We start from the raw sequence: 22,912 nt of genomic DNA on the forward strand, positions 1-22,912 counted from the left end.
TACCAGAACTGACTGTACAGGGATTTGGAACCTGTGCCCCCCACCCCCACCCCTACCCCCCACCCCCCACCCCAGCTTTTCTTTCTGTTTAGCTGTCTAAGTTTGAAAATCCTTTCATCTTGGTGGCTCAATTTACATAACTAATTATGTTGCCCAAATCCAATCTGGAGGTATCCTTCCCAGTCTCCGGCTTCTTCGGAGAATTTTCCTGACTGCTTAGTGTATAAACATGACACTCCATCTGTATTGCCACTGCATCCTTCTGTTATCATCAGACAGGGCTGGGACAGAGCCCAGTGCCATCTATTCCTTCAAACACTGGCCCTGCACCTAGCAGTTAAACCCAACCACCAGGCGACTCAACAGACGCCCACTGTCACTTCTCTATGCTTAGAGAACACCCTTGTAACCAGGCTTGGTTGTGCAGACCTGTAGCTGCAGCTACTTAGCAAGCTGAGGCAGGAGGATTACAAATTCAAGGCTTGCCTAAGCTACAGAATGAGTACAAGGACAGCCTGGGGAACTTAAGCACATTCAGATCTTATCCCCAAATAAAATGTATGAGAATGGACAGAGCACTTTCCTAGCATGCATAAGGCCCCATGTTCATTCTCCACCAGAGGAGGAGGGCTAAGGGAAGGTGGGTAAATCCTCAAGATTCTGCTCCAGAGCTGCTCCACTAGAAGACATGCTTTACAGTCCACTCCTTAGTCTACAGTCTATCACTCTCTCTCCTTCCCACCATGCTTTAGTTTTCATCATATTAACACAGGACATAGTTTTATCTTGCACCATTCAGATATTCCACAGGAGCGAGAACTGGGTCTCTTTTGTTCACTGCTGTATTCCTTAAAGCAACAAGAAAACCTAGCACATTATAGACACTCAACAAACAACGAATGAATAAGTGCGTAAGTGAAAAGAAAAGGCTTAAAAATTACTATAAACTCGATAAACAGTAACACTTCTAAAGTATTATTGTTGGGGTAGTGGGGGCTGCTCTTCCACAAAGTTGGGGGGGCTAGAGGACAACTCTGTAGAGTGAGTTCTCTCCATCCACCTTTACATGGGTGCTAAGGTCAAACTCAGGTCTTCAGGCTCTTGTAGCAAGACCTTTCCCCAGTGAGCCACCTTACTACGCCCATGGGAGAAATGTATTCCTCATGTGTGGTTTTCTGCATTCCTGTCTACTGAAGGACTAGTTCAATTTCTCTAAGACAAAAGTAAGTCTTGCCCATCTTTTTTTTATTTCCACAAATGTTAATGTCTAATGTCTTAGGGTTACTGTTGCTATGATGAAACACTATGACCAAAGCACCTTGGAGAGGAAAGGGTTTACTTGGCTTATGTTTCCTTATCACTGGTCATCACTGAAGCAGGCAGGAAAGGAACTCACAAGGCAGGAACCTGGGAGCAAGGAGCTGATGCCGAGGCCATGGAAGAGTCCTGCTGCTGGCTTGTCTCCTATGGTTTACTCAGCCTGCTTCCTTATGGAACCCAGGACTGCCAGCCCAGAGATGGTACCACCCCCTGTGGACTGGACCCTCAACCCCTCAATCACTGATCAAGAAAATGCCCTACAAGATTGCCTGCAACCAGATCTTATGGAGGTGTTTTCTCAGTTGAGGTTTCCTCTTCTCAGATGACTCTAGCTTGTGTCAAGCTGATATAAAACTAGTCAGCACATCTAATATGACACACAAAGAACAAAGAATTAACACAGAGTCTAAGTATAAACTCTGAGTTTCTCTTTTTATGTCTTAAGACAGACAAGCCACAAACTAGTAGTAGAGAGTGATAAGTAGCAGAAGGTGACCTTGAACTTCTAATCTTCCTGCTTCTACCTCTAGAGTTTATAAAGTCTGAATTATAAGCCAAACTTTATAACAATGTAAAAGCTATAGCCTTGAAGAGTTATCTTGAATTTAGTTTTTCTTATTTACTCAAAAGATCAAGTCAATTCCTAAAATTTTGTTACCACTAATATTTCAACACAGAAACTGGCCCAATCCCAACTAAGAACATCCTTAGTTTTCATGCACGACCTAGTCAAATTTTCTCCCATTATTACTCTTTAGATTCTATACAGATTTATCAAGCTATATCCACTTTTAGTAATGGAGCATAAATGGCAATTCTTCTGGTGCTGGTAGCTTCTCGCCATAACAAAACTCACCTCCTTCATCAAAGTCCTTACACAGGGAGCAGCTCAAAACTGACCAACATGATTTTCCTCTGTAACTTGTGCCATTCAAATGGGGGGGGGGGGGGGACGGGACAGGAAGAAAGCTGTGGTTATAAAACAAGGAAAATGTGTTTGCTGTCCACGGAATGACTAAACCTGCGAACCTAGCCTTTGACCTCACGAAACATTTTCCTCTAAATCTGACCAACCAGTTCAGATTAACTCAATCAACCAGTTACCTGGAAAGGTTATGGAAACAATACAACCCAAATCGTATTATCATACCACAATCACACCAGGTAAGATATGAGAACCGGTTATATCAGAAATGCAGGTAATATTTCAGAGTTGATCTTAACAACATAAGCTTAATCTTACAACGGGTCTAAATTGTTTCAATTTTCAGTCTGAAAGAAGAACTTACCTAACCTAGATTTTTAGCTGGCAAATCATTTGCCTTGTTTACACAAATACATGGATTTTATGTTTGAGTGAGTCAAGACCAAGATGTGAAAGAAGACATAATAACAAAAATCTTCTCAGCTTCTGGAAGTCTATTCTGTTTCTAAAGATTGCTGCATAAACGAGTATGCTCATCCATAAACTTGTATACCTTGCTGAGTATTATCAGCCACAAACAGGACTGCTAATGCTATGGAAATGGTGGTCTCTGTACTTCCAACTCTACCACAGATAAGAAAACAGTTGCTGGTTCTTCAGGTCTCAGAAACAATGTAGTGCCCAAGGATCAACATAAACCTCGGACACAAAGTCACAATTAGCTACCAGAGCAACACCCTGGAAATGATCATGTACCACATCACTTTCAAAGTGTGCGTTATAATAATACAAAATACTTTAAAAGAATGCTTCAAAGAGCAAGTGTAATATAAAGTTTCTGACATAGTATCTGTCTTTGCACGCAACGACAACAAAAACAGAACTGAGTAGCTGTGCTCAGATCTCAAGATTATCCTCTTCCTGGCTAAGAGACCCTACTCAAATGGCCCCCTGAGAGCCTCGCTTCTTCATTTCCACAGAGAATACCTACACTTCATGGTAACATGGAGACTACCATGCAAAGTGTGTGAGACAAGCAGCTCAGGACAGAGCACATAGATAGTTAAGAATGCAAGAAATCATTTTCTTCCCACACAAGGAGAGTTGCACAACAGTCTAAAATTCAGAAAACCAAGGGTGCAGAACACTAGCAAATGTTACAGCAGCTCCTAGAGAAAGCATGAGGAGGTGCTTAACGAGTTTCTCACCTACTCCTGTATTCTCTTGAGTTTTGCCCCAGAGACCAATAGAGCAAATACAAGAAAAAGAAAAGCCTTGCAGCAAAATGAAGAATAAAATTCCACTAGGCCCAACTCCCCCAAACAGAAATAGTGACCACGTTCTTTACTACTATATTATGAACTCACAAATGTCCTGTCTAAAAGCAGTGCTCAGTAAGTACCACAGACACATCAGAGACTGAACTGAACTTTTGTACGGACTGCCGTCCCTCCACCGTATTCTAGCCTCTCTAGACAGACATCACTAACCAGAATGCAACTGAAAAGGCTGTGACTAAGAGAGAATTAAGAATGAACAGTATCTTGAGTAACAGAGAAACAAGTGATGGAAGACGAAGAAAGAACCACTGTGGAATTAAGAGCCAGGTGTGATGACACCAGCAACTGGGTCGTGAGGCAGGTACCAGGAGTTCAAGGCCGTCTTATACCTGGTGAGTTAAGACCAGCCTGAGCTAAATGAGACCCCATCTCAAAATAAACCAACAAATAAAAGCGAAGAGAAACATCTGTCTCTAAAACCCATCACAGCCCACTGGTCCTACTATGCCGTACAAGCGTGCTTCACTTCCTCAATATGCCGTGCTGTACGGCATCTTCTTACAGCGCTCCTCTGCCTGCCTGCGGGGCACTCTGACCCTCACGAAGCCAGTAAAGGGCCTGGGTTCCTTTCAATACTCAAGTCAAGCATATCTTCAAAGGCATTTTCCTCACAACATTTTCTCTCCTCCTTTAAAATAATTGACTCTTCTGCCCCGCTCTGTACCCTACACTATCACCTACCCATACATTATCACACCTACTATGTATGAATTGTTACATGTATTGATGCCCTAAAACTCACAAACAGAAAATACTAACAGATGTGCAAGCCTGGAGTCCACTTTCTACTTGCTCTCCAACTTTGGAAAGGTACATATTTCCCTAATCTTAGTTTCTGCATCTGTAAACAAAGGACGCTGGCATGGACGCTTCAGGTCCTATAGAGACACGTCTCTAACTCCTTCCACACATTCCGCATGGCTGCTGCTCCCCTGCCGGCTTTAACTGCTGTTAGATGACTCATTCTCCAGTCTGACCAAGAGCCTCTAGCCCTACTGTCAATCTCAGCTGCAACTGCAATCGCCTGGACACCCTGCAGGACCTGGTGCCTGCACCTCACAGGAACAAGGACATGGCCATGCACTGCAATCTCACAGAGCACACTAGACAGCTGCAGTGATGAGATGCTGGTGCGTGGGGACAGGGTCTCTGTGCAGCTCTGCTGTCCTGGAACTCTCTATGCAGAGCAGGCCGAGCTCGGCTGCCTGCCTCTGCCTCCCGAGTACCGGAATACAAGGCGCACATCACAAGGCCCTGCATCGGATTTAGTGGTTACTCACAGCTGTCAGCATATTTCTGAAAATTCCTCTACTGCAACACCTGGCATGGCCATGAGCTCTAAACCCGGTTCTCAGTGGGGTAGGCGTGAGTGCAGCAAGACACCGTGCTCATGGCACGTGCTCAGCGAGGTTCAGTTCTCCAACATCACATGTAAATGTTTAACAAAAAGTAGCTTTTCTGCAGACATGGGCGCTGTGTATCTCCTCCCAAGCTTGTTTCTGCCTCACGGCGCTCTTCTCAACATATTAACTGTGATAAGACTTTGAAGGAGTTACATAAGCAGATGATGAAAACACACTGACTGCTCCACTCCCGCGAGATAAAATGGCAGTGGGTTTGCTGGCTTCCAACTCAACTTTATCTTCACGTGCGTCTGACACGTAAGATGTCTACTCCTGCTTCACCTCAGACACAATAAGCAAGTCCACAAAACAACGGTGCCGAGACACTTCCCACGTGTGGGGCGTCACACTCTGCTCATCGCTTCACCACCCTCTGCCTTCGTCTCCCTCCTCACTACAGCTCTCACTGCAAACATACCCTAGAGTCACCAGGAGAGGAGTGCACGGCCGTCCTCCTCACTACTGCACACTAGAGTCACCAGGAGAGGAGTGCACGGCCGTCCTCCTCACTACTGCACACTAGAGTCACCAGGAGAGGAGTGCACGGCCGTCCTCCTCACTACTGCACACTAGAGTCACCAGGAGAGGAGTGCACGGCCGTCCTCCTCACTACTGCACACTAGAGTCACCAGGAGAGGAGTGCACGGCCGTCCTCCTCACTACTGTACCCTAGAGTCACCAGGAGAGGAGTGCACGGCCGTCCTCCTCACTACTGCACACTAGAGTCACCAGGAGAGGAGTGCACGGCTGTCCTCCTCACTACTGTACCCTAGAGTCACCAGGAGAGGAGTGCACGGCCGTCCTCCTCACTACTGCACACTAGAGTCACCAGGAGAGGAGTGCACGGCCGTCCTCCTCACTACTTACACTAGAGTCACCAGGAGAGGAGCGCACGGCCGTCCTCCTCACTACTGTACACTAGAGTCACCAGGAGAGGAACGCACATCACCAAGTCTCTAATCCTGCAGTCTTCTCTCCAGAGCTGTATGGACTCCTTCGTTCACTAGTAAACTTGAGATGGATGTGCAGTTTTCACTGACTTGGAGACCTTTGGCTACATCCTGCTTACAGGAAGCTCCTTCCCATAAGCCTTAGAGCTTCTGGAAAACAGGTCTTAGTGGCGATTATGAAAAGCCTTCAATCCATCCATTTCAAACCTCGGAAACTGTATTATTTATAAACACGGGAAGAAATAAGCCTTTAAACCCAGTTCTCCTCAAGCCTAGTTCAGCAAAACAAAAAGCTTTCTATTTCTGTTTTCTGGCTAAAAATGATACTGTCTATACTGAGTAAATAGCACCTAAATCCCTATCATTTTTATTTAGGTTTCTAAACTGTGAGAACGACACATGCAGCAGAGGAGAATAAGCCCCTCCCCCATTTTTAGAATTTTTTTTAAATTCCAAGCCACTGTTTGGAATCTTTGGTTCACTTTTAGTCACACTACACATAAAGAAAGCAACGTTCCTAGGAAAGAAAACAACCGTTTGCATGGAGGAAGTAAGCCCATCACCACTGTCACCAACCACATCCCAAGAAATGGAGGACGAGGCAACCGTAGAGCAGGACGTAATTTTGGAAGTCTATAGAAAAGGGATAAACCTACTAAAAGAGACAATTCTATAAGGACTCTCCAACTCTTACCTCTAACTATATACGCAGGAAGCCCAGGTTCAGCTGTGAGGACCGAAAAGCGAACCACAGAAAGACCGACTACAGACAGGTGCAGCGGCACAAACCTGTCATCCCAGCACCTGGAGGGCTGAGGAGACCTTGAGTCCAAGGCCTTCCTCAGCTCCATGTAAGTTAGGGTCAGCACCGGCCCCAATGTGAGCTCAAGAGCAGCCTGAAAGGCAGCAGATTTTACTTCTGAGCTCTTCCGAAAACTCCTTAGGCCATTCTAGTCATAAGAAAACAGAGTCCAGCCAGACGTGGTGGCGCACGCCTTTAATCCCAGCACTCAGAAGATAGAGGCAGGTGGATCTCTGAGTTCAAGGACAGCCTCATCTACAGATTGAGTTCTAAGACAGCCAGGGCTGTCATACAGAGAAACCCTCTCTCAAACAAACAAACAGAGAGGAGCAGGGGAGGGAAGGAAGGAGGGAAGGAAGGAGGGAAGGAGGGAGGGAGGGAGGGAGGGAGGGAGGGAGAGAGGGAGGGAGGGAGGAAGGTGGGACCAACTCCAAGTAAGAAAGAACTTGCAAAAGCACCTGGTGTTTCAAAGCTGTAAGGTGAAGCGGGTGTTTCACGCCCATCATCTCAGCACTGGGGGCTGATGAAGGACTGTCGCTAATGGTATGGTGGTCTGGGTTGCATTCCAAGCCAGCATTGTATGAGAGTCTCTCAACAAGAAGCAACCAAGTCAAGGTTTATTAAAACCAAGTCAAGCATAACAACCTGCTGCCGCCTAGACAAGCCCAAGGAACATGACAACTATGCACTGTGGCAGCCCAGCTGGGACCCAGGACAGAATATGAGGATTAGGCAAAACTAAGCAAACTGGAATCAAGAACAACTTCAGTTAATAATAACTGACTGGGTCAGAAAGACAGCTCACTGAATTCAACCTGGCAACCCAAATTCAATCTTCAGGATGCATATGGTGGAAGGAAAGAATGAACTTCCACAAGTTGCTCTCTGACCTCCCTATGTGCACCACAGCACATGTGCACACACAATTAATTAAATATTTAGTACTGATAATCAGGGCAGAGTGCTTGCCTAGCATGCCTGAGGCTCTGTATCTGATCCCCGGACCTCCATCATGGAACATGCCATTTCTTAGGAGATGGGGGCAGGAGTCAGCAGACGTTCAAGAGCATCCTCAGCTACACAGCAAGTTCAATGCCAGTCCCTGTATTTAAAAAGAAATCAGAACGAGGGAGACGGCACAGAGAATGAAGTGCTTGCCTGAAAAAACATTAAGATCCCCAGCACCCACATTAAAAAACAGGATAACACGATGGCAGGAGCCTGTGATCTCAGCTCTTCCAGGCAGATCGATCCAAGAGGGCCTTGAGAAAAGCTCACTTGGCCACTCAGCTAGCAAATCAGTGAGCTCCAGTGAGCTCTTGGTGAGAGATCCCATCTTAAATAATGTGAATAAAGAAAAACGTCACACTCTGGTGCGCGCGCGCGCGCGCGCGCACACACACACACACACAAACCTGTGTGTGCACTGCCATAGACATACGCCAACAGGAACCCATACATATCCTCCACACACAAACGTACAACTTTTTATATGCGTATATTCGAATATGCATACATCCATGCCCGTGTGTACAAAATTAGCATGGGTTCATTATGTCAAATTCACCATACTAAATATAAGATGATAGCAGGGGGAAATGAATACAAAAATTATGGAAACTATCTTTGTAATGTTTCTGCAATTCTAAAAGAAACTTCCAATGTCAAAACTTGGAGCTGGAAAAAAATGAAGAGAACTTGTTCTTGTGGAGGATCCAGGTTCCGTTCTCAGCACCCACATGCTCACAACCATTCATAATTCCAGTTCCAGGCGACCCAGTGCTCTCCTCTGATCTCTTTGGCACCAGTGCATAGATGTACATGTGAGAAAAAACCCACTCACATAAAATAAAACAGATAAAAAAATTTAGCAAGGTCAAAATATCCTGTGGAAAAAATTAAACTAAACAATTGAAATCACAAGATTTCACAAGCACATCTTCAAATAAATAATACCAAATCGGTGTACAGGTACAAGAACGTAAGAAAGAAGCAGAAAGAGTTAAATACCATGGTATTGTTACAAGCATAATTAATCTCACATTCTGTGAAAGTCTTTTTGGAACTGAAGAGTCCTGGGAACATAAGGTTTCCAAGGAGGACTGGGGATGTAGTTTAGTAATAAAGCATTTGCCCATCATACTCAAAGCCCTGTGTTCTAACAGCACCAATGGGGAAAAGAAACCTCCAAGGAAAAATGCAAATCAAAACACACAATTTTTAGCGAGGCAATCTGCTGATACACTGTGCAGAGGACTGGCTATTTTTCTCACTTTCTTGTTAACTAACTCTTCCTCTTACTGGCTTCCTCGAATTTACTGAACAGTCTCACTGTAAACCTGGAATATTTTATTTTATTTTTATGTAGGTAAACCTACTTTAAATATCAACATGAAATTGTGTAATTCTGAAAAATCAGCTTTCAGTTGCATTTTGCTTTTTTTTTTTTTTTTTTGGTTTTTCGAGACAGGGTTTCTCTGTGCAGCTTTGTGCCTTTCCTGGAACTCACTTTGGAGACCAGGCTGGCCTTGAACTCACAGAGATCCACCTGGCTCTGCCTCCCAAGTGCTGGGATTAAAGGCGTGCGCCACCATGCCCAGCCAGCTGCATTTTGCTTTCTTAAGATTTACTTTCTTTTGTGAGTTGGGAACATACCTATGTGTGTGGGAGCATACGCCACAGCAAGTAGGTGGAGGTCAGGGGATAAATGGACAGAGTCAGTTCTCTCCTTCTATCAAGTGGGTTCCGAAGATCAAAGTCAGACTGTCAGGCATGGTGGCCAGTGTCCTTACCCAGTGACCCATCTCACCTGCCATATACCCAGCAAATCTTATCACCACATTATTCAAATCCTGAGTAAAATCAACCTCTAACAACTACAAAAATATGTAACAAAAAGATGAAATCTTTAGTACCTATTCAATAGGAAAAAAAATAAGCAGTATTTTCCCACTTGGGAACTCTTTTTTTTTTTTGGTTTTTGGAGACAGGGTTTCTCTGTGTAGCTTTGCGCCTTTTCCTGGAACTCACTTGGTAATCCAGGCTGGCCTCACAGAGATCCGCCTGGCTCTGCCTCCCAAGTGCTGGTCCCACTTGGGGACTCAATGACAAATAATTGTTATTAACATAGTTTTCACAAGTTTTAAAAAGATACACAAAGTATAAGGCCTTTCAAATTATTCTACACTTTAAAAAAAATATTTCCCTTTAGTATCCTCAGTGTGCTGACTAGTCTTATGTCAACTTGACACATAAACTAGAATTATCTGAAAAGGAGGGAACCTTGAGAAAAAACCTCTGTAAGATCCGGCTATAAGACATGTTCTTAATTAGTGACTGATGGAGGAAGATTGAGCCCATTGTGGGTGGTGCCACCCTGGGGCTCATGGTCCAGGGTCCAATTAGAAAACAGGCTTAGCCAGGAGTGGTACATGCCTTTAATCCCAGCACTCAAGGAGACAGGCAGGCAGATCTCTGTGAGTTCAACTTGGTCTACAGCATGAGATCCAGGACAGCTGGACTGTTGTTACTCAGAGAAACCCTGTCTCGGAGAGGTGAGGGAAGGGGAGGAAGGAGAGGGAGGGGGGGAGGAAGGAGAGGGAAGGGGGGGAGGGGAGGGAGGGAGGGAGGGAGGGAGGGAGAGAGGGAGGGAGGGAGGGAGGGAGGGAAAGGAAAAAGCAAGCAGGATAAGCAAGCCATGATGAGCAAGCCAGTAAGCAGCACTCCTCCATGGCCTCTGCATCAGCTCCTGCCTCCAGGATCCTGCCCAGTTTGAGTTCCTGTCCCGACTTCCTTCAGTGATAAACAGTGATACAGAAGTACAAGCCAAATAAACTCTTTCCTCCCCTAACTAAGACACTCAGCAAAGTTTTTAAACAGCAGAAGGACTAATAGTCTAGACGACAAACACATTACAAAATGTGATTGGTTAGTCGGCTTGCTTAAAACTCATTATAATTGTCATTTTCTCAAACCCTCATTTTCCTAAGTTAGCTGCGTTAACAGACACGACTCCCATTACCACGAGAAGAGAGAAAGTTCACGCTGTAGTCTCCTGGCGGTAAGACACAAAACCATCTATAAAGCGCTCGTGGTAAGAAAACTGAAATCTAAATCTAAGCAATCCTCTACCAATTCTAACTTCAAGAAACAGGGACTGGGGAACACCTTTAACAACATAATCGTGTTTTTCTTTTTTAGTGGGTCAATGGGTGACGGGCTTGCTATGTAGGCATGAGAACCGGAGTTCAGTCCCTCAGCCCCGTGTGAAAGCTAAACACAGCAGCACACATCTGTAACCACAGTGCCTGGGGAGTGGAGACGGGGAGCCAGTGAGGGGCCCTGTCGCAGAAAACAAGGTGGAGAGCAATGGATAAAGACACCTGACATCAGCTCGGGTCTTCATGTGTTTCGGGTTCCTCATTCTCCAAATTCAAGGGTTATCATTATCTGAATATCCAGTCCCAAAATTCTTGTTTGGGCACCATATCTGTATGTCTGGTCTTTATCTGCTGTGGCAATCATTTTCCACATAAACATTGCCGATTCCAATCTGATATATTCCACTTTTACCTCCAACTTTAAACAACGTATTCCCTAGTGATCCTCGCCTCCTATTTCATCCTGAAACGTTCTCCTGGCTCATTTTCAATCCAAAGAGCCCCCTTCCTTCTGTTTTCACAATTAATATTCTCTTCAAGCTTTTCCACAATGGAGAGACGGCTCGGTGGTTAAGAGAAGTAGGTGCTCTTCCAGAGGACCTGGGCTAGATTCCCGACACCCACCTGGTGGCTCTCAACCATTTATAACTCCAGTTCCAAGGGTCTGGTACACTCCGCTGGCCTCCACGACACCAGGGATGCATGTGGTGCACAGCCATACGTGCAGGCAAACATCCATACACACAAAATAAAAATTTAAAAAATAAAGATTTTTCCAACTATCCAATGTATGCAAATAGACTTCACAGACTTCTCTTATTGATCTTTTTGGAGAGAAGTTTTTTTAAGTAAAAGCCATACTTTTAAAAAAAATGGATTTTTTTAAGTACTCTCTCTCTCTTTTTTTTTAAGATTTATTTATTTATTATGTATATGGTGTTCTGTTTGCATGTATCCCTGCAGGCCAGAAGAGGGAACCAGATCTCATTACAGATGGTTGTGAGCCACCATATAAGTGCTGGGAATTGAACTCAGGACCTCTGGAAAAACAATGTTCTTAACCTCTGAGCTGTCTCTCCAGCCCCCTTAATGGATGTTTATAATGTATGCAGCATTAGTCTTGGTTTCAATTAATACTCAAAATCACTCTGGAAGGCAGACATTACAGTCATCTTGACATATTTCATAGGGAAACTGTAACCCTGGGAATTTGTATTCATTACCCACATCACATTAAATGGCAGAGTTCTTTTCTTTTTCTTATTTTCCTCATGACACAGGTCTCACTGGGTAAAGCTTCCCTCAAATCCGTGATCCTTCTGCTTTAGCTTGCTGAGCAATGAGACTGCAGAGGGACCCACCACAGGCAGATCTGCTCAGATTTCTAGCTGCAAGTCTTCAGAACCAAGTTCTCAGCCACCTCTTCTGTGTGTCAACATAACTAGCTCAAGGCACGAAGTCCAATGGGGCTATTTTATAAATAGTTAACTCAAAAGTGAACCACAACACTAGTTTGAAATTCACATTTCTGCAGTTCATATTGAAATTATCATTATTGAGTCTCTCTACAATAAACTATAATATATCACAGAAGAAACAATGAAAGGAACAGAACAGTTTCCCCTACTTCTTCAAATCTTTGCTCCAACTTCTCAGGGAACAGAATTTAGAATTAAAAAAAAAATAAATCACTGCAGTTTCATCTGCTTCTGGCACAGAATTTAATACTACGTAGTTCGTACTTAGTTTCCTTTCTGTTGCTGTGATAAAAGACTCTGAACAAACAACTTGAGGGAGGATTTATTTGGCCTATACTTTCAGGTCATTATCCATTCTCCGCCCCACCCCCAGAAAAAGAGAATATAGATATGAGATAGATCATCGAATCTACTCTGAGAAAAAAGATAAAGAAATAATAGGATAAATAGGTAGATCACTGAATCTACACTGAAGAAAAAGGGGAAGATATAAATATGACAAAAGGTAGACTAATGAATCTATTATAAAAAGAAAAAAGAGAAAATATGGATATGATAAGATAAAAAGGAAGATTATGGAATCTACTTTTAAAAAGGAACTACTTGTTTTAAATAAGATAAGTAATGAAAATTTTTTGGTCTGAGTTTATCAGATGTTACTGGACTGGACATTGTTAATATTTATATAATGGAGTTTTTTGTCTGGATCTGTCAAATGTTAATGGACTAGACATTATTAATGTAATCTTGACTGTATATTGCATATACTTATTGAACATAGTTTTTCTTGTATTAGTTATAAGCTTTTTTAATTTTAGACAAAAAGAGAGGAAATGTGGTGGTATTATGTTCCCCAAAATATTGTGTACTCTAATAAATTTATTTTATATATCCGCCCCACCCCCACCACCCCACCACCCCCACCACCACCCCACCACCCCACCACCCCACCACCACCCCACCACCACCCCACCACCACCCCACCACCCCCGAGACAGGGTTTCTCTGCATAGCTTTGCGCCTTTCCTGGATCTCACTCTGTAGACCAGGCTGGCCTCGAACTCACAGAGATCCGCTTGGCTCTGTCTCCTGAGTGCTGGGATTAAAGGCGTGAGCCACCACCGCCCAGCCACGGTCCATTCTTAAGGAAAGAACTCAAGGCAGGAACTCATTCACAGCCAAGGAGTGCAGCAGAAACCACGGAGTGCAGCAGAAACCATGGAGGAATGCTGCATGCTGGCTCGCTTAAGCTCATTCTTTCTTATGCAGCTGAGGACTACCTGCTCAGGGAATGGCACTACCCACAGTGGGCCTGGGCCCACTATATCCCAAGTCTATTACTGACAATTCTTATCATCACTAAGGCATCAAGGACATTTCAGCCATAAGAACAGTGAAACAGCTTTTCTAAAGATGATTATGGTCAAGTAATAATACAAGGTTTAGTTTTAACTTTTTCTGAAATCACAGTAAAAACAAAATAATCATCAGTTGCCCATTTCTAGCCAGCTACCATGCCCTGTATAAACTATATTATTTCCAAGCTCATTTTATTCCCTATTAACAAGTGATCACTTTTAAGTTTAACTTTTTTTTAATGTTTAAGGAACCAAAGGAAATCTGAACGAGAAATTCAAAAAAGGTTTGAATCAAGTTAATCCAACTCAATAAAACTGCATGTTGCTATTAATTACTACACTGTCCCTACACTGGGGCCTGAACAAAGGACATCCGCTCAATTAAAATTTACAATCACCTTGATGAAATAGTAACTCATCTCCGTAGTAAAATCAAAGACAGGAAGCTGGCCACTGCCTTGCTCCCGCAGGAATTTTCTTTAAGAAAACGTGTAGGTATGATGCTTTAGCTTAGTGGAAGAATGCCAGTTCCATCATCACCACCACCAAGAACCCATTCACAAATAAACGAACCCTTGACGACATTTCATAGAGGAGACCTTTACTTTGGGTAGGAGCAACACTGCTAACAAAAATTCTGTAAATCAGTATTTAATAGAATCACTCAAATATAAGAGCTAAAATGATTATTCTGGAGTAAAGCCTTTATCTTATAATAACATAGCATCTACTTATTCTATACCAGAGGTGAATTTTTTTAATTATTGGATAGTATATACTTTCCCTGCTATCCACATTTACTTTAATTTCAGAATCTACTTCAGGAAGCATTGTTGATTAAACTTTCAATTTTCCATACACTATACAGTGCAGTTGCTTTTAATTCTTTATTACTTTAAATGTTTCATTCACTCTCCTTGCTCAGAGCTGCACTCAATTTGAGATTTAGAGGTATTTAATTTTCTTAACAAATAATAGTCTCTTGATTTTACTAAGATCCAAAAAGAGTTTGAGAAAGCAAATACAAACTATTACATCAGTCTGAGACAATATAACTGGGATGGAACAGAGAAGTGAAGGATCTGAAACAGAAATACCAGAAATTTGACAGGGCTCTGCTCCAAGAAGCTGTAAACAATCTGTAATTCTCATAACAATGTGGCAGTTAAAGTATGATTTTTAAAGTACTTCAAGTAATTTGCTTTTGCAAGGCATGTGACACTTGCCTTTAATCCCAGCACTGGGGAGGCAGAAGAGGCAGACCTCTATAATTCAAGGCCAGCCTGGTCCACAAAGTGAGTTCCTGGCCTGCTAGGTGCTGTGGGATGTTCTGTATGTCCTGTGGGAGCCCTTCTTGGGTTCCTTGTGGCGTTACCCAGCAGGTCCGTATAGAAGATGATTAGGACCATGGGCCTGAGTGCAGGTGTTTGAGATGGTCTGCACTTGGCTGTGCTGGGGGATGGTCTGTATGTCAAGTTGTTCTGATTGGTTAATAAATAAAACCTGATCGGCCGTGGCTAGGCAGGAAAGATAGGCGGGACTAGCAGAGAGGAGAAAGAAAAGGGACAGAAAGGCAGAAAGAGATGCTGCAGCCGCCGCTATGACCAGAGACACTGCAGCCGCCGCCATGACCAGCAGCATGTGAAGATGCCGATAAGCCACCAGCCACGTGGCAAGGTATAGATTTATGGAAATGGACTAATTTAAGCTATAAGCACAGTTAATAAGAAGCCTGCCACGGCCATACAGTTTGAAAGCAATATAAGTCTCTGTGTTTACTTGGTTGGGTCTGAGCGGCTGTGGGACTGGCGGGTGACAAAGATTTGTCCTGACTGTGGGCAAGGCGAAAAACTCAAGCCACAGCTAGGGCTGCAGAGTGAAACTGTCTCAAAAATAACCCAAACCAGGCAACCAAATAAACAAGCCTTTGCTCTCAGTGAGTTGTCAAGAATGAAGTACGGCTCACATCACGCACTCCACAGCTGTAGGTGACGCGTCCTTACTGTACTGCTTTAAACTACTCACCGATGCTCTGTCAGGGTCTCCGCCGTCTGCTAAGCCTGCCTCCATAGTGGAAGGTCGACTTATGCTTCTCCCTCCATTAACGCTTAGCCATTCTAGAAGTCTGGAAAGCCTAGAAGAAGAAAATTGTATGTATTAGGACTGGCTAACAATTAATGCAAGTAGAAAATAAACATTAATTATAGTAGAAGGCGAAAACATTTTATACTAAGGTTACTGGAAAATTAAACAAAAAAAAAACAGATTTTGACAAAGTTTTTTTTTTGTTTGTTTTTGCTTTAAGAATTAATCTTAGTTATTAATTAGATGGCTCAGTGGTTAAAAACACTTGCTGCTCTTGCAGGGCACCTGAGTTCAATTCCCAGCATCCACTTGGCAGCCAACAGCCATCTATTACTCCAGTTCCAGGGGACCCAACACCCTTTTCTGGTCTCCATGGTCACTGCACACATGTAGTGACAGACATACATGTAAGCAAAACACCCATAAACATAAAATAACAAAATAATAATCATACATGTTTTTTAAAAGAATAAAAGTTCGAAGAAAAATGAAACAGAAAATTTATCTCAGGTGAAAAGAAATACCTAAAGGCAAGCTTTAAAAAAAAAATGCAACTGAGCCAGGCGGTGATGGCGCATACCTTTAATCCCAGTGCTGAGGAGGCAGAGGCAGGCGGATATAGAAAAACTATATACAAAAGTACAATAACTATATACCATATATACAAGTAATAAATACCTAAACAATGTCTAGTCCATTTGTATTTGACAAATTCAGAGAAAATAATTCCATTATCTATCCTATTTTGGTAAGTCCAAAATGTACCTAACTCACTTTCTATCCTAACTAATCTTCAACTATAACTAACTAATCTTCAACTCCCTCAGAAATCCAAGAAGGAAAATAATATTACCTAATAAAAAATAGCCAGAAACAGCCAGCTGCCTGGACAGTCACCTGAGGTTTCTCCGCAGTGTTGGGGCATCATCTTTAGCCTATAGGCTTAGCGTATCTGACAGACTCATTTGTGAAGTAGGATGTACACAAGGTCAATAGTTCAACCTCACATTGGGTGAGAGCAGTCCATGTACCAGAAACACCTGAATTCCACTAGTGTCCTGTCATGATTCAGGATTTTCAATTCTGGAAATTGTTGATTTTTTTTAATTCAGCTGTCCATTCTTCTTGGCTTTGTGTGAGGCCAGCCTGGGCTATGGAGTGAGTTCCAGGAAAGGCATAAAGCTACACAGAGAAACCTTGTCTCAAAAAATAAAAAAATAAATAAAAAAAAAAAAAAGCAACTGCCCAACATCTGGGAAGCAGAGGCAAGAAGAGTGATGAGGCTCCATCGAATTCTACCTCAAGAAAACAAAAACCAAGGATATCTTCTGGTTTTTTACATGTTGTATTTTAACATAGTTCTGTTTATGCCAATGTAATAAAGAAGAACTATTTTATTCACTAATCATATATTGACTAGAACTAAAAGACTTAGGCATCCCTTCAAAATAATATTTTATATACAAATATAAAACAAAGTATTATATATAAATATAAAACAGGTAGACTAACTAAAATACAAAAAATGGTGAATGGATAGCCTGAAGTTGAAGCTGGTGGTCTTAGGAATACAGTTGGTAAAATAGGATATGTACAGACGTGCAAATAAACAGGATTTGGAGACAGCAGATGGAAACCAAGAAGCACAGAGGTTCAACATTTGCCTAATGACGACTCTATCGTGATCCAGGTGTGGTACATGGGTACCTCTATTCTTAGTACTCAGGAGACTGAGACAGGAGGATCACTAAGAGTTAAGAGGCCACCCTGGGATACATTAACAAGAAAAACAAAACAGAAAACCCAACTCCAACAGTTAATAAACAATACAAGGAAGAAGTAATTAACAAAAGAAGCAGAAGAAACTTGCTGCACTGGAAAAATATAGGTCTTCATAATGAGAAGACCTCTTTGAAAGCAAACAGAACTATTCAATGTCTCAGCCAATCTGTGGCAACTTCATAACTAAATCCTGCACATTCCAAATGCCACTATGTAGACAGAAGAGGAATTTAAAAAAAGCATTGGGTGACTTTTCTTCATTTAACTTACTGGAGTAGGTGTAATTATCCTTTTCCTTTTCTCAATGACATTTCAAACATCTAGAGAACAGCATAAAATAAATATTGCTGACAATGACCTTTTTTTTTTTTTTTTTTAATCATGGACTCCAAATGAAAGTAATACCTCCCCTGAAAATGTCTTGCCATCCAACAAAGCGGGTAAAAAGACGAAAGCTATGTTGAAGTGAGTTACAGAAGCCAGAGAAGTTCCAGAATCCATCCTTCTTTAACCCTGCCTAAAAGTCAGTGTGTATTCTTCCCAATGTAATTCTCACTTAGAGCAGGGAGAAGACTCGCTCATAAAGCCCTTGACATAGAGCCTGCGGACCTGAAGTGTATCCCCAAACCCATGATAAAGGGCATGCTTGGTGGCACGTGCATGTAATTCTAATTACTGGGAAGAGAGAGACAGAGGGATCCCTAAGGCTTACTGACTAGCCAATTGGGCCAAACCAGTGAGCTCCAGGTTCAGTGGGAGACACTGTCTCAAAAACAAGGTAGAGAGTAATAGAGGAAACTACCCAGTGTCAACCTCTGGCCTACACACACAAATGCACACATGTGCATACACACACAGAAAGACAATACACATACAAGCTCACAAAAACTTCATGTAACTGAACCTTATATATTTAAACTTTTAATTCAGGGGTACAGGGCATGTGATTAAACCATAGCACATAATCTAGAAATTATCTTTATAGTTCTAAAGGGTTATAAAGGAAAAATAGAAAGAGCAGTGAATAGGAGGACAAAAATAAGTAACACAAGACACTAGACCACAAAGCCTGAAGTCCTAACTAGCCTTGACAATGATGACAACTGGGTCTCACATAAATGTTTCATCCAAGGGTGACCTCAACAGTGGGAGAATTTAATGAGCAAATGGATAGCGGCCCATTCTGTGATGTCAGGGAGTCTTTCCCCCGGGCATACCTGTTTGCCCAATAAATTCATGAACAAAGTGGTCATGGTGGCAAGGATGGAAGTGGGATCAGGAATATGGCTTTCTATTCACCAATTAGGCAGGCAGCAATATCTTCCTGGAGCATTGCTCACCAAAAGCTTACACATACATATTCTGAAAAAGAATTCTACTATATAATACTGCTTCTCCATTAGTTAGGGTACATACTTCTCGAGGTCTTATTTCCAAAGGGAGGAAGGCTACACTTGGGAGACACAATAATGATCTCATGTGACTAGAGATTGAAATTACACGCTAGCCATCTTGGAGTATCAGTGCCTCTGAAACAACTGATTTCAGTTACTACAGAGACACCACACTGGTGGTCTACAATGAAGGTAAGAAAGGCTACATCCGAAGTATAGGAAAACCCTTATTAATCTCTTTGTATTACTATTCCTCATGATTAATGTTAATGGAAAACTACAGTAGTACAATCCAAACACCGTAACCAGACAAGATGCTTGCAGAGAGTAAACAATATAAAATGGATATACTAGAAGATACAAATATATGTGTGCTGTGACTATGAAGTTACAGAGAACTATACTTTATTTTGAGCATGTCCATGTGCAAATCAAGTAAGTTTGATTTCTTCCCTCTCACTGGCTTATAATGTAAGATATACTGACCTCACATTATATTTAAAGCCATTGGTAACTCTGTGTCAGTGGTGAAGTTACAAGCATGAACATCACTCACATATTATGCATCCTATTCTGGAAATCACATATTATGCAGCCTATTCTGGAAAAAAGAAAGTATTATTATGCTGCTTATAAGGAAGCTGTACCAATGTCAAATGTATGACCTTGTTATTGCCTTTGGGATCAAGCATGTTATTAGTTTACTAGGGCTGAGTGATGGCTGGCTATTCTTGGCTGTCAATTTGATGACATCTGGAATTAACTAAAACCCAAATGGCTGGACACACCTGTGAAGGATTTTTTTTTTTTCCTAATTAAATCATTTGAAATGGGAAGACCCACTTACAGTCTGGATCTCTGAGGTGTGAAGATCCACCTTTAATCTGGGCCACACCTTCTGTGAGCAGTCTAAAGGACATGGAAGAAGAAAGCTTGCTCTCTCTTTGCCTGCTTGCCCTCACTCTCACTGGCAAGTCCATCCCTTCACTGGCATTAGAGTCTACTTCTCCAAGATTCTGGCGTGTACTGAAGACCAGCTGAGACATCCAGCCTCGTGGACTGAACAACTACTGGATGCTTGGACCTTCTGTTAGCAGACAGCCATTGTTGAACTACCTAGACCACAGCCTGTAAAACATTCTAATAAATCATATATATATGTGTGTGTGTGTGTGTGTGTGTATGTGTATATATATAAAATGGGGGAGAGAGAGAGGATTCATTCTATAAATGCTTTTCCTCTAGAGAACCCGAATACAAGCTGTTTTAACAAATTATCACCGACTGGGAGGCTTAAACAAGACTAGAAATCCAAGGCAAAGGTGTAAAGAGGTTAGGTTTCTCCTAAGGCCTCTCCCCTTGGTTTGCAGGTAACCACCTTCTCTCCGTACATGTCTGAAGACACTGTTATTATAAGAACATCAGAAACACTGAATTAGTACCTACTCTAATGACCTCATTTTACCTTTAACTTTCTTGTTCTCTTAAATTAGTAATTATTATTACTTATCATTGTTATTACAAATGTACACATATGATGGGAGGGATGCACAGGCTATGATGTAAATGTGGAGGTCAGCACATCAATGGGTCCTTTCCTTCCGATGTGGATTGCAGGGATCAATGCAAACTGCAGGGCTTGCATGCATGCAGGCCCTTCTACCCCCTGCGCCCTCGCTGACCCTCAGCTTCACCTGCGCAAAATCCCATTGTCTCCACATGCAGCTACAGTCTCAAGTACTAAGGCTGGAAGTGCATTGCGCATGTGTGAGTGTGGTTTGCAGAGGCACAGACAGTGCCAGGCTGACTTCACAGGACCACTTGGCTGCACTGTGGTAACCAGACATTCCGTCATGTACAAGTCTAGATGATGCTGAGAAGGTAGCTTTCAGATGTGACTAACATTTAACCCCTCAAAGTGAAAGTGAAATAGGTTAATTTCCATACTGTGAGTGGAACTCAGGCAATTAGCTGAAGGCTGGGGGGAAAAAAAAAAAAGACTGACATTCTCTAAAAAGAAGTAACTCTGCTTCCTGATCCCCTTTCATTCAAGACTCCAGTACCAACTCCCTAGGTTTCCAGTCTGCCTTGCATATTTCATAAATACAACTCCTCACCAGTGCAATGAGCCCGTTCCTCAAAATGGGCAGAGTAAGGGGCTTCATTAATCAGCCAAGCCTTGAGGAGAACTATGATCCTCTAAAGAAGGAAGGTGGCCTTGTCAATTTCAGAACTGTCCGTTTTTATTTGTGGGTTTGTGTTGTTGCTCTTATTTCTTCAGTTTTAGACAAGCTCTTGGAGTGTCGTGGCTAGAACACCCTGTGTAGCACAGGATGACCCTGAACTCTGATCCTTCTGTCTCCACTTCCCACACGTTAGGATTACAAGCATGCACTCTCCAAGCCTTCTGTATGCCGGGCAGCTACTAGTTATTCTACTAACTAAGCTATAACCCAAGTCCGCAGATTTTATTTCTAAACCCCAACAATTACATTAGCCAATTCCTCAAAATCAAACATTTGATATCCTTTTACACACACATACAAAACTGATTATGTTTTTCTATAGAACCCCAAGTCCAAAAATATGTAGGCCTATGTGATAGTTTAAAGGAGATGTACCCCGTATTCTCAGGCATCTGCATACCTAGTCCCCAGTTGGTAACGATGTCTGAGTAGGGTGTGGCCTTGCTAAGGAAATGTGTTTGGAGGTTTCAAAGGCCATGCACTGTTTCCAGTGGGCATGTGGTTCAGGGTGAGCTCGGCGCTCTTCCTGCTGCCCTGCCTGGTGTTTACTGCCGTACCTCCTTACTGTGAAGATGGACTCTTATCCTGGAACTATCAGCCTGAAACAAACCTTCCTTTCTATGTGTTGCTTTGGTTTTGGATGTGTTATCACAGCAACAGAAAAGTAACTAATAGAGCACATGTTCCCTGCACAGGCACAGATGCATCCCATCATCCAGTCTCAGTGCTTTTGTGCTTTCCTCTGCATCACAGACACGGGAGGCATGAGAACTCCACTTTGCAAACATCTTTGCCTTGGAGATTCTGAATGTGTACATCATGAAGACAATGCATGCAATGCTATGCATGCTGCTGGGAAGGTCCAAAAGAGATAGACACCAATCCACCCTTCATCTGAGCTCAGTGAACATGGATTTGGATAAGCACGATGTTTGGGAGTGATCACCAAATGATTCCATGTCAGCTACCACTTGGCATGGCCAGACAACTACAATTATCACCAGTGACAAAATTAAAAAGCAGGAAGTGTCTTCTGTTTTCACATCTCTAGTTTTCTGAATAAACTTACCAGTATCTAATTCCTCAGACTAATTTTCCTTGGACTTTAATTATCTTCAGTAATTTGCTTTCTCAAAAGCTCTCTAACCTGATAATTTTTAAATAGCATTTAACGCAAAAGAGAAAAATCAGGCAGGGAAGAACACAAGAGTTGGACAGGGAGAATCATGGATGGGAGGGAGGGCCTCAGAGATGATCCCGAGTCAAGACCCCAGGAACACGGGGAAACGGGCCCCACAGCTGTCCAGAGAAGCAAGCGAGGGCAAAGCCCCTGAAGCAGGACCCGGGCGTGTCTGCAGGACAGCAGGGCTTCCTGCTGCAAGTGGGTAAGGAGAACGGGGAGCAAGAGAAGAGAAGGGCAGCTGTTCCCGACCACCGTGAGTCCCGCACCACAGACCACACGACTTCACCCTGAATGAGACGGGAGAAGACGCTGCTGAAAGTAAGCGCAAAAAGGGACTTGACTTCTGTAGGGTCGGTGGGTCGGTGGCTCTAGCTGCTGGCTCTGAATACAATAACAAGTGAGTACTTACTGTGCGATACAAGAGACAGCGGTGGCCTGCACCAGAAAAGCAGCACACATGGGAGACGCCGCCAAATTTTTATATAC

General features: G+C 42.8%; 1 protein-coding gene across 10 annotated transcripts in view; it reads right to left on the reverse strand.

The window, feature by feature from the left end:
- The window catches only part of Osbpl8 (oxysterol binding protein like 8), a 142,742-nt gene that overhangs the window by 84,033 nt on the left and 35,797 nt on the right, over window positions 1-22,912 (reverse strand). For 7 of the 10 annotated variants that reach the window (XM_037196774.1, XM_028873051.2, XM_028873050.2 and 4 more), the window contains exon 2: window positions 15,762-15,870. In XM_037196774.1, coding sequence (XP_037052669.1) covers window positions 15,762-15,806 — 45 coding nt within the window. In that variant the 5' untranslated portion in view covers window positions 15,807-15,870. Of the gene's footprint in view, window positions 1-15,761; window positions 15,871-22,912 lie in introns of those variants that run through there. The other 3 variants (XM_028873054.2, XM_028873056.2, XM_037196777.1) reach the window with 3 other exon arrangements.

The sequence above is a fragment of the Peromyscus leucopus genome, chromosome 18 (assembly GCF_004664715.2).
Source record: "Peromyscus leucopus breed LL Stock chromosome 18, UCI_PerLeu_2.1, whole genome shotgun sequence".
NCBI lineage: Eukaryota > Metazoa > Chordata > Mammalia > Rodentia > Cricetidae > Peromyscus > Peromyscus leucopus.